The 12,938-nt window shown below is 38.3% G+C and overlaps 1 protein-coding gene across 1 annotated transcript in view; it reads right to left on the bottom strand.

Annotated features, from left to right (window-relative positions):
* Positions 1-12,938, bottom strand: part of GALC (galactosylceramidase) — a 57,693-nt gene that overhangs the window by 24,409 nt on the left and 20,346 nt on the right. Inside the window, exons 7-9 of the mRNA XM_045016114.1 lie at positions 7,489-7,619; positions 3,076-3,231; positions 741-865 (exon numbers count right to left, since the gene is read on the bottom strand). Coding sequence (XP_044872049.1) covers positions 741-865; positions 3,076-3,231; positions 7,489-7,619 — 412 coding nt within the window. The remainder of the gene's footprint in view (positions 1-740; positions 866-3,075; positions 3,232-7,488; positions 7,620-12,938) is intronic.

Genomic DNA, 12,938 nt, shown 5'->3' with positions numbered 1-12,938 from the left:
CTGCAGATGAATAGCAGAAGATACAATATAGGGGAAACTTCACATGATCCTGCCACATAGGGGAAGGGGCAGGTCACCTGATCTGGTGACCAACTCTGCAGAGACAAGTAAAGGTTATGGGTGGACCAGAGAGTGGCCACTGGATACATATATACATAAATTTTTATATACTATACAGACAGTAAAAGTGATGGTTTACAATCTCAACCATCACAAACAGAACATAGGAGTACTCCAGTTCTGTTTTCTTTTCCTCCCTCTCAGAACTCAAGTACCCAGATATTTTGGAGATAAAATAGAAAATAAAAATCAGGCACCGAGTCCTAGCTTTTACAGAGGTTTTAGCTCAAAGCCCTTTTTTTGAAAGGAAAACAAAATGTTACAAAACCCAAAAACAGTCATTTGCAATGAAAACAGAGATCTTTAATAATAGGAGCCATGAACTACATTGATGTGATTCTTGTATGTGTGGCACAAGTCAGATCAGAGAACCAGATCTCATTCCCTGTAAGGATTTCTTCCTGCCCCCATTCTAGTTAAAATGACTAAGGGAGAGTCTTCCAATTGCTAAGAAAGTAAAAATGTTCAATAAAAGTACTGTATCCAATAAAAAGTGAACATAAAAGAAAATTATTAAAACACCAAAAATAGAGGATGTTGTACTAGTTTAATTTAGCATAAAAAACCCCCAGTATTTTATTGTCTAAACTTTTGTAGGGCTATCTGGACTTTTTATTTACCTGTGATCCAGATGGGACTTTCCACTGCATAATAGCCACTCCATGGCTCTTGCGCTGTCATTAATCCATCTCGACCAAAGGGCAAATCTTGATAATAACTAGCCACCAAATTCCAAGCAATGGTGCTGGAAAATAGTTTTGTTTTTAAAGTCACAATAGTTTTGAGTGCAGAGAATTTAACAAAATTTTTCTGATAGTGCTGAGATTGAACACCCATGTGTGTCTGCATAAACTAAACATTCCAATGGAGCTACTTCCTTTGGCAGACATATTACACATTTGCAGTGGTGGGAATTACAGAATGTGGCAGCTCTGCAGGTGTCTGTGTTTCTATACTTGTGCACCTAAAGAAAGTTTAGGAAGACTTGCAAGACTAACTTGACTAGCAAAGTATTGCAAGATCCTTAATATCTGGAACTTGCACATCCTAACCTCAGTTGCAACGGAGCCCTTAATTAAAGCAACCGTTTATCAATTTATGATATTTGCTCAGTTCATCACATCATGTCTTTGGGAAATTTGAAGAGGAAAAGTCAAGCACTTGGGGTTTATATATGAAGAACTTTTAAGGCTGTAATATGGTTTTAAGCACTAGTGAAAAGAGCTAAATGAAGTAACTTGTGGACTGAACTCTTTTTACCCACACAAAACGGACAGCAGCAGCGCAACCTTTACCCCACATTGTCCTCTCAAGGAACCTCAGTCATTAAAGGAAAAGTTCTCAGTAAACCAAAAAAGCATTAGTCTGATCAATTACTTTTGAAAAAATTAAAGAAACTTAAAATCAAGAGAGCTTGTTAATAAAAAGATCCTAGGTCTTATTCTCATATTGGCACATTTGCAGGTATCAAATTATGGCCCCCATTTGTGATGGCATACATATCTAGTCGCTGCTGCAGGCAAACAAGAGTTATTCTTTTAGTACCCCCTGGTATGTGCCAGCACCTAAATCCCAAAAGCGGTCGTTATAACTGTGTGCCACTGTGCACCTGAATTTTTAAAAAGGGGTCCTAAAAAGTCGACAAAAAAAGATGCTCAGAAGAAAACGTTTTGCTTTGTACACTAACCAACTTGTTCTATTTCAATTTTCAAGAGCTCCAACTTGGCTGACAGGAACTACAGCAAATTTCAGTCCAAAGGCATGCAGCAAGGCCAACATGATTTTATTATTCAGTGTAAGCCAGATATGGAGCTGCTTGTAATACTTGATGAATATTGTGTGTTGATATGATTATTGGGATGTTTACTGTATGAATATGTTGGTTTAGTTTAATAGAGGATGTAAGGAAAAAACAAGCAGAAAGGGAAAAAGAATGACTCAAGACAAGACACTACTCAGCAAACACTTGAGAGCTTTTTAGAGACTATGCCATAACTAGAGCAGATTGGGAATCTTCCAGTGGATTGTTTTACTGTCTGAACATGCCAATTCATCGACAGTGAATCATTTCAAAAGGATAAGGTAGATTTTGACCAATTTCCATTTCAAAAACAACCATGAAGCATTTTGACATCAAAAATGGAATGTTTTGAAATTTTAGGAACCAAACATTGATTTTCCATTTTGAGATTCCTTCTCATTTCAATATTTATATTATAAACTTTTTTTTTAATTTAAAATGTTGAAATCTGAACAAAACCTTTTGATCAATCCAACCTCTTCCACCTCACCCCCCCAAATTTCATTTTGTCTGAAATTTCCAACTTTTTTGGTCTTATTGTTTTTCAGAACAGACTTTCCCACAAAACAGTTCGCACCCGCCTCTAGCCAGGACAGGAAAAGGCCCGGGAACCAGAAAAATCAAAAGAACAGAACTGTGGAAGACTTAAAACAGAAAAATCTCTCAAAGGGGTTAGGGAGGAGTGTAAGGGGAGTTGTTCAGCAGAACCAGATGAAGATGCAGGTACTCACTAGGGTATTTCAAGTTAAGACTCCCTAGGTTATCATCAGGGGATGGTAAGCTTTTAGATCAGACAGATGTGTGTTGATTGTTGCTATAGAATCCTCCTCCTCCTCTCTCTCATGTGTTTTCCTACTCCAAAACATACTTCTCTCTTTTGTCACTATAATACCACTGTCAGACCCCCAAAGAAAAGAACCAGAGCTGTCCAAACTCAGCTGGACTGCTGGGTAATCATGGTTGAAACACAGGATACTGTGGCCCACAGTCTGGTCTAAAAGTGGTCAAATTGTGGAATTCCAGCCAGAAGTAGTAAAGGCACAAGGCCTGACACCTGAGGAGTGCACTCAAAGAGACCAGAGAAGTACAGATAGCCTTGTAACCATGACAGTATGCTGAAGTTATGAAAATAACTGACTGCATGCAAGACTTACGAGGTCATATTTCCATTCACATAGTTCTGGTTCAGGATCCGAGCCCAGCAGCCTGCACCCACTTCATCATTGAAAGTGCTATCGTCTTCTGAAGCCCATAGTTTCTTCTGAGTTGCTAAGGCATTAGGCACTGTTTTTGTTCCAGGGTAATGAGCCCTGGATAGTATTTCAAAAAAGGACATCACTTAACACAAGAAAAGCAGGAGAACTCAATACACATTCAATTATTAGCTCAAAGCACAAACAAAATGACTGGTGGAAAAAAAACAAAAAACCAATCACTATGTGGATTTCACTTCAGAGAATCATACTACAGTAGTTAGATCCAGAAGAGAGCTACAATATTTAAAAATTTAGCCTCATCTGTGCCAATGAAGGATTTTTCCTTATACTGTATTCTGATGCTTTAGCAAGTCTAGTTTTAAATATCAAATGCAAAGCAGGCTTTTTATTCCATATCCTGGTGTGCACATTTTTTCCTGATATTCAGCATTAGTGCCCTAATACTTTTATCTCATTGAGGCTAATTATACCACCTTGTACCACCCTAAATAAATCCTCTCCTGGGTTTCTATGACTTTTACATACTTGTGGATTAATAATAATGCTCAGCACTGGGTATCTTCAAAGCCCTATACATAAAGTGAGATCTCCCCTTAGTCATCACTTAACCAAGCTATTTATGCTTACGCTTATACTCTTTCCTCAGAAATCAAATCTTTGGATTTTCAGCAAGTATGTTGTTAAAGCCAAAAGAAAAAGCATTGAAAGTCTGGAGCAGCTGCAATAAACTGAGGTTATGTACAGAATATGATAGGAGCTCTGCTTATTTCTCTTTGACAGATCTTTCCTACTCCTAATGGAGATATTTGTTCTCATCAAAGAAGACCTTTTGTGCTCACACTGGTTTGGTTACCACTTATTGACTAACGCAATTTCATCTTACAACAGTTTCAAAGGCTCTCTTTCAGACAATAAGAGGCATTTTTAGTTTCCCCTCAGATAACAGAGTAACCAACAAGGAAATCAACTTAACTACACACTGAAAACAAAACCATAAATTCTATAAATAGAGGTCAGAGAAGGGTCCTTAATATTAGTCTGATATAGAGGCAGGAGGAACCTTGCTGATCTGTGGGCAAGGGAAGGGAATAATATTTCTAAAACAAAGACGAAAGAATTCAGCTAAGTGATCTGTTTTCCTTTAAGAGGAGTATGGACCATCTCCCAGTACAGTACGCATTCACGTATAGCTTGACTAAGCTAATAAAGGCATAATACAGTGCTCATAAATATGTTGAATATTCATCCCTCTGCTGTTAGGCTTACTGTATACACATTCAACTCTTTTTGGTTTGGAAGCAAAAACGCAAGTGACTAAAATATTAACTTTGATGCTTCAGTGATTAGATGAAAAGCATAGTTTGTAGAGACAGATGTAAAGCAGAGAGGGAGTAAATGTGCACTTCTATGCCCCTCTCTCTCGAAGGCTCTCAAAATCCTTTACAAACATTAATTATTACTCAGCACCCCTGGCAGATACTATCCCCATTTCACAGAAGGAGGTGGGGGGGGAGATGCAAAGTGAGTTGCTCAAGATCACATAGGAATGCAGTAATCAATACCCAGACTTGTGTGTTTTGTTTTAACTACAAAGACCAAGGAGTGGTTGGGTGTGTGTAAGTGTAAAAATAAATAAGAGGTGGAATATGGAAAGTGGAACAATCAAATAAAGGGAATGAGAGGAGAGCACTAAAGGTAAGGGAAGAAAATGGATAAGAAGAGGGGATGAACAAAGGGTTAAGGTTAAAAAAGAAGAAGCTGAAACTGGGTCTTGCAAAAAAGGGCAGAAAGACCATTGTCAGAACATATTTATGAGCAGTTTTGCTCCACTTCCAGCCCACATCCTTTCAGACACAACGCGCCCCCCCCCCGTTCCGTTAGTTTGTGATTAAGTGGAACAATCTCACCAAAAGTGAGTGGGTCATTTCCTCCCCACCCCCCTAGATGCCAGTGAATGAGCAATAATCATCAAAAAATAAGCATTCACCATCAGAAAAACTTATAGCCCTTCAATATGCCCTCAGTCTGCTGAATCCATCACTACTTTAAAACTTATGAGGACACGAGACTGGGTTGCAATCTTCTTTTAAGTTATCCTTTCCACCCAAGCACCTCAGCTACACTGACCTGACAAATAAGGAATATGGCACATAGCAAGAGGTGCACTGTGGCAAAGAACAAGTTCCTTTCACAGAGAGCAAAAGACCAGATTCTTCACATCTTCCAACTTCCTCAGGAGAGCAAGCTGTTCCCATCTCTTCTGCAGATTCCCCAACAGCCTTAGAGCTAGAACAGCTCGTTCCTATGCCACCCCCACCTTTTCCCACCCCAACACCTCTGAGCATGCTCCAACATAGGGGACACGGCCACAGCATACTGCTCTGCAGATACCCTTAGCTAGCAGACCAGTGTGTGGTGGGGCTTAGGTGCTGTGGAGTGTATAAAACTAGTTAAAGCAGTGGTCTCCAAACTTTTCAGTCGCACCTCCCCTTACCCGTGTTTGCACAGTGCCTAGCACAATGGGGTCATGGATCCATGACCAAGGTACCTAAATTCTACTATAATACATGTCTATATATTATCAAGCATTTTAACATTAAATATATCTTTGTATAGTAGGCCATGGACTAGTAGCACTCTCATATAAAAACTGTCCTGTGAGTGGCAGAAGTTTTGCATGAGAGAACTAATTAAATCCCAGTTAGAGCAACAAGGTAAAAAAAAAAAATCATTGTTAGGAAACAAATTTCTCATAGCAGAAGGTGGAATTAACAGTAATCTACAGTGAACAAAAATTAGACTAGATTTTCCAGATATACTATTTATGCTGCTTGCCTTTTGCGCTTCTCACTATTGGACAGAAAATTTACTAGCTTATTTTACTTTTTGACTTCCATGCACTAACACAATATTGTGATATGCAGGCTGCAAAACATTGCTAGGGAATATTTAGTTATTAAAAATATGTCTGAAAAATTCTATTCTGAGGAGGCTTTACAAAATTGGCTTATTTGCACAAAACTTAAAGTCTTAATTATGCAATATCATCCCTGTGAGAAAGTTTAACTAGAATAATAGCCTTTTTTTGTTTCTTACCACCCTTCAACTTTCTCATCTTGATTATCTAATCCACTTTAACTCAACCCAGATAGAAGTGCTACGAAAGCGGACTTTCCTGAAATGATGTACTGTATTTATTCAACCTTATATACTCTCAGAAGAACAGGTTTGTTAACATGAGCCTCAAGCTGCCAATTCCACCCATAGCCACTTTCACAATAATGTATTTTAAATTCATAGCTACTAAGAAACATTTGATACCTTTATTTCCAAAGACACTGTATCAAAAACAGAGTTATTATTTGTCTTCTAGGAATGGCAGCTTAAGTAAGTCAACAGTAATATCAAGCTTAAAAAGAAAAGGCACTTCCAGAGGTTCCTAGTAAGATGAACAAATGCTGACAATTTTAACCCTTTTTACAGTAGTTTTACATCTTCACTTGGTAGATGATTCATAGATACTAAGGCCAGAAGGGACCATTGTGATAATCTAGTCCAACAGCCTGTACAGCCTAGGTCATAGAACTTCCCCCGTCCCCCAAATATCGTAGAGCGTATCTTGATTTTAAAATTGCCAGTGTTGGAGAATCAATACAGGTCTGTAGTTAATTTTAATTTTCTGCTTCTGAGACAACACACTGGTGTCCATTGAAACTCAACTAGAAAAACATGTCCTCCCGTCCGATGGTCGTATCAGCCTCCACATGAGCAAACCCTGACTTCCTAACCTAAACCAGTAATGAGACACAGATTAATTGAATCAAGCATTGCTAGTTGAATCACAGATGAAGTCATAAGGCTCAATTCACCCTATGGTCTATGACAGTTTTTGCCAACGTAGACCCTAAGGGAAACCAGCCATAGCAGAATATTTGCAAGAGGGCAGCATCAAAGCATGTTTTGTGCACCAACTGTAGGAGTTCCAAGCATCCGCCAAAATAGGCAGGGCTGGCCAGAGAGGGGGCCTGGGTCTATGACTGAATTGATTGGGGAAGCAACTGTCAGCAGATTTTAAGGCTAAGTCCGCTCAGGTGAAAACTCAGGTAGAATTTGAAAGGAACCAGGCCAGAACACAAAGCTCTAATGATCGCCTCCCTACACCTGACAAAGTACATTATTTAGCAAGAAAGGTTAAGGTATCAAACCTTTGGTGAGCGCTTAGCTAAGCCAAAGCTCCCAGCAAACGCTACCTCTTAAGTTATATAAGAGTAACCAGTGGAAATACATGATCAGAGCAGGCTACTAAGAAAGCAGCTTCATTTAAAAAAAAAAAAAAAAAGCGTGACCTACCCTATGATATCGACCACTTTATGGAGCTCAGAGTCGACCATCATGAAAAAGGAAATTGGCTCCCACATGTTATCACTGGCTATGATCTTCACCCGCTGCAGACCTCGTTTATCCAAGGTGTACCTTAATAGCTTTTTTAAGTGGAAGGAGAGAAAATAAATTGTGTCAAACTGGCACAAATCCAGGTTTGGAACAGAAAGCAGTTTTCCTTGGTTATCAAATGAACATTTTACAATTTTAAAAAAATTATCTTCCTCTTACACCTCCATACAGAACAGTTATGTCAAGAGTATACTCAGCAAAAAGTGTCAACCATAAGCTGGCGATCAAAATGGACAAAATGTCCTTCTAACACTTTCTCTCAAGCTCTAAAGTTCAGTTAGTCCCAGACTGTACAGTACATAAGGGAGGTAGGGAAAATGAAAAACATTTGATTCTCATTATCTACACTCTGCATGTATGTAAGAAAAAGTTAGAGAAGGCAAAGCCAACTACATTTCATGAGAGACAAGCTATTTGCAGATCAGCGACTTACAAAATATCAGTAGTTTGATAGTCTGTGTATGTATTTCTTGTAACGTCACACCCAAACATGGCCAAGTCTGATCCAAAAGGTATATACAACATTTCTGAACATAAAGCAAATATTTCATAATAAAAACACAATGAAGAACAATTGCATCTCCACCTGACTGTTTCAATTTAAAACTGAAGCTACGGAACATAGATAAGGTTTACAGTCCACGTTGGGGGTATGGGAGGAATTACTCTTACGGAAGTTTTTGTTTCAGAAACAAAGCAAGCTGCTTTCAGACAATACTATATTCGTTAAAGTCATATTTAGATGTCTAAGAGTAAGCACTTTCCAGGACATTCTATTGTTTACATGATACACACGCAAGACTTGCTGCCTTCAAAATACCATTAACATCATATTAGAGTCAAGAAAACAAAAACGCCAAATAAGGAAAATCTAAAAGCAGAGGTTTCTCCTGCAACATTAGTTCACCCACTGTGCATAGCATCTATTTTGTGCTACATATTAATCATCATGACAGGACTGAAGTTTGACAAGAAAAACAGGAATAGAAAATACTACACGCAGAGGGCCAAAGACAGCTCAGTTACTTCTTTGTAAAGATCAGAATCTGAACCAGTATACCACAGGATAGAGGTCACAGCAGAGAATATAAGTTTAAGATTTCCTGACTGTTCAGTTCTTATTTTCGCAGCCTTAACGTGATATCATTGCTTCTCATGCACATCACAAAACTAGCAAAGTAGAATGTTGAACACTACAATCTTCTGAATTGGCTTCCTTCAAACTTGGATTTTATGTCTCAACATAAAATATAAATAAACCCAGATTGAACTGTCTACCCTCTGTTCTCTTTGAGCTATGCAAACATGAAAATTCTGATTTACAGGAAAGGCTGCACGGTGCAGAAAAGAAAACAAGAATTAATTGTTCTATCCCAGCTCTGCCAATGATTCAGCATGTGATCTTGGACAAGTCATTTCACTTCTGTCTGAGTTTCTCCTACTGTAGCAGGGATAGTAATAGCTGTCTACCTCACAGGAAGCAAGGCAGCAATTAGCTAGACATCTTCAGACTAGGCATGGCCTTTGAGATCATTATTAAGAAGTACTATCTTGGATATACCATCACCTCATACAAGCAGAAGTCAGAGCTTCCCTTGTTTCCAGGTGGGCCATTCAATTATGAGTCATTCTCAAAGACTCTTGGTTCCCATTAAATTGCAAACTATATTCAGTGAAGGACTATTATCATTAACAAACCAAGTTACTATGATCATAGATAAAATCTCTCCTCAACAGCAACTTTTTTCTCACTGATGACAGATCATACCATGATTATTGGGTGACTTGTGTCTTCTGAGAGAAGAATAGAAACTGAAGCATCATTATCTACCCTACAGAACACCAAGGGCCATGGGGTGTTGCCATTGACTTCTAAGAGACAGGCTTAATTGTGCATGGATTTCTAAAGAGCATGATCATCACAGACCATAATTTGAGCCAACACTTTTTAAAAATCAGATTGGAGACAAGAGAGCTATTACTTGTCATTGAAAAAGTTTTCATTTCCTCATACATATTCACGCTGGCCAATGGGCAACATTTAAAATTAACTCTTATTTACAGAAATACACAATTAAGTTTATCTACATTTCTTATTCTCACTGTATCTACTGATAGAATAAGAATCAGAAGAGACATCCTATAATGCCCTCAATGTTTTATATTTGTGTTATTAGCATATGAAGCAGAGGCTTCCTGTTGAGTGAGTTTGCCCTTTGGAAAGCATGGCAAAAAATTTGAGCCTAAAACATGAGACATGTTGTAAGAGACAGCTGAAAAAACAGTACCTTTGATTTTTGTGGAGATTATAAATTTGGATATAAAACTAAGCATCTCAACAAATAAAAGTTTTCCAAAGAGAAAAGACTTAATGTGCTGTTAGAGATGGATAGCTCTGCAGAACATCTAAGGTATGAAGTGGAGACAAAACTATAGGTCACATCATTCTGCACTTACGTGCATCAAGAAAACACTCCAACCAAAGGATAAAGTTGGTATTTATGGAGTGGCAACAGCTCAATAACATTGGGACCTAAATGGCAACTATAAAGTCCTAAACTTCTATCCCCACACTAGCATTCAACAAGAGCAGAGAAAGACAGAGACACCCCTCATCACATAACCTAACACTAATATGCTTCAGCTTCTTGCACTGGTGGAGGAGAGGGGGGAACTTAGCAGAAAAAGAGAGCGTGGGTCTAAGAATGAGAGGTACTGTAGGCAGAATGGACTCATACAGGATCCTGAAGGAAAGTACAAGATGCTTGATTCAAGTGTGAGCGAGGGCAGTGAAAGAACTCACAAAGCAAACATAGCATTGGAAAGGACAATTATTTCATAGATTTTAAAAGCCAGAGATGATCTTTCTAAGCATCTAGTCTATCCTCCTACATAAGACAGTATATAGACCTGATCCCATTATTCCATTTCTGCATGGAAAAGTGGCTGTATAACAGAGCTGGTCAGAGGAGGAGATTACAGAAGGTGAAAGATGGCTAAGGAATAATAAGGATTTTAGGGGACAGAAGAGGAAAGGACAGAATATAGAAATGCAGAGAATGAAGCAGATTTGGCTAGAGAGACTGGACATGGGGAAAGATGTAGAGATTAGCTGAAAGACAGGACATAAAAACCCACCACTACTGGCACTCTTGTTGACAGTGTCAAACAGAGGCCAAAGATTTAATAAACTTAAGACAGAACAACTCTCCATATAGCCTCAATCAGAAGTTAGGCCTATTGGTGGGTCATAGTCTAAAACTTGTATGGTCTCTGCTTATCTTGTTGATATACAGAGGACTTCAGTTTCCAAATGTGTTAATCCAGAAAGTTGCATAAACAAAGTCACATCTAAAAGTAAAAAAATATCGTTTGCAAGTCACAGTGCTTTAGATTTACCTACACTATACAAGTTATAAGGACAAAAGTTTCCTATGCAACAACTAACTCCATGTTAATATTATGTTGAATATTCTCAGATTACATTTTTAAAGCACCATCTCCCGGATAGTTAACATTCAGAAGCTCAGCATGTCGGAATGGTACTTTCTTTATAAAATCCTGCTTTAAAAAATGCTCACCCACAACGATAGCATTGAGGTTCTCTCCTTTTCCTTCTACAAGCTAAGTGTGAATGCTATTTCTGGAACATCTATACCACCAACTGTGTCCCTATCTAGCACATGTCTAAAAACAAAGCTTTTCTTCCCAACAGTGCTAATATCAGCACCCCCAATATAAAAATTGTTCTGGCATCCCTGCTGCTAGAGCATCCACCTTGCATTCCTGATCATGTGCCAAACCGTATATCTTGCTGTATATAATGGAAATCACTTCAAGTCAGGGGGTGCAGCAGCACCCCCCACAATCCCTAGTTCCAGCACCTTTGTCTACCAGTGTCTGTTTGGCATTTCTAAGGTGACAAACCAAAGACCATTCGTAAACCTGCCAGTCAATCATTCTTGAACATTGCTGTCGTACTCACTGTGGTCTCAATTCTGCATTCATTGAAGTCAATGTCAAAACTCCCATTGACTTTAAAGGGTGCAGGATCAGGCCTTGAAAGAGTTTTCAGTGACTATTAACCCTATGGAAAAGTCCTATGCAATTTAATAGGGGTGACGCCAACAGGGTTCTACATAGGTTTTTAGGGTAACTTCTAGAATTTAACAAAATAATAAATCCTTTTTTCTAGGTGGTTTGAACCATACTATATAGTTCTATAGCAGGGATACAAGTCTTATAACATTGTCTGAGATGGTTAAAAAGCAAGAAAAAAGTTACAGAATTTAATGGAAAATAGGACTTATCCTCAAGGGTAGAAAACATTTTCCAAAAGCATATTTTGAACTTGTAATCAGGAGTTTTCATGCCAGAAACCTGATTCTACAGTTTACACTCCTAATTAGAATTATTCATTCCTCAGCTTACAGAAGTTGTTGATAAGGTGTACTCAGTTTTAGATAAGAAAAAAAATAATAGTTTTTCCTGGCTAATACAACATGTGGAGTACATGGAATATAGTGTGATACAGGTTTTATCTGCATGAATCAGGTGAGGCTGCATTACTCACAAGAGCAAAAGCCATAAGAGAGGTCACTCCAAGTTCAAGTCGATAAAAATCTTTAACAGCATATCACACAGTCACCTATTCTGAATGTGCTACACATGTTATAGGAAAAAAATGTTTTGAAAATTGGGATGTTTTTAATCCCTCCAAATGTAAATCCAGACTCCATTTGTAACTGCATTCCTTCTGAGCTCTGCACAGCTGAAACAGAAAATGACTACATATAACATTGCACATTTAAAAGTCAGATGTCAGGTCTTTCATGGGCTAGCATAAGCACTAGGAATCTTCTCTAATAATTGGTACAACACTTCCATTTCTAGCCCTGAAGTGTTATTGCAAGATACCAGATCACAAACCTCTTAACTCAGCAAGGATGGAATATTACCAATTCAGTGGTGTAATTATTTTCAACAGGAGGAAGGGAGTGAAGCCAGAAGAACACTATTTCTGTGACAACTGGACTTTTAAATATGATAGCTGATTTAAGGACATGTCTACAATGCCCAGAAGTTCAGACTCGGGGGGGATGTGAATAGAAGTGCACACCAACCTGTGCTGTAACTTCCCCATGTAGATGCTGCGAGTGTAAATTTAAAAGGTCAAAGATGCTGATTTGAAACATCAGAATAAGTATCAGGGACACAGAATGGTGGGCAAAACGAGTGGCATGATAAATATAACGTATCACATGATATCACCATGTGTGAATATCATATATTCCTTACAAAAAATATGTCAGTAATCCTGTTTTTTGTAACTACTTATCCCAGAGGTT

Source organism: Mauremys mutica, chromosome 4, assembly GCF_020497125.1.
Source record: "Mauremys mutica isolate MM-2020 ecotype Southern chromosome 4, ASM2049712v1, whole genome shotgun sequence".
NCBI lineage: Eukaryota > Metazoa > Chordata > Testudines > Geoemydidae > Mauremys > Mauremys mutica.
Note: the sequence above shows the minus strand (reverse complement) of the source record. Positions and strands in the feature narration are given on the sequence as shown.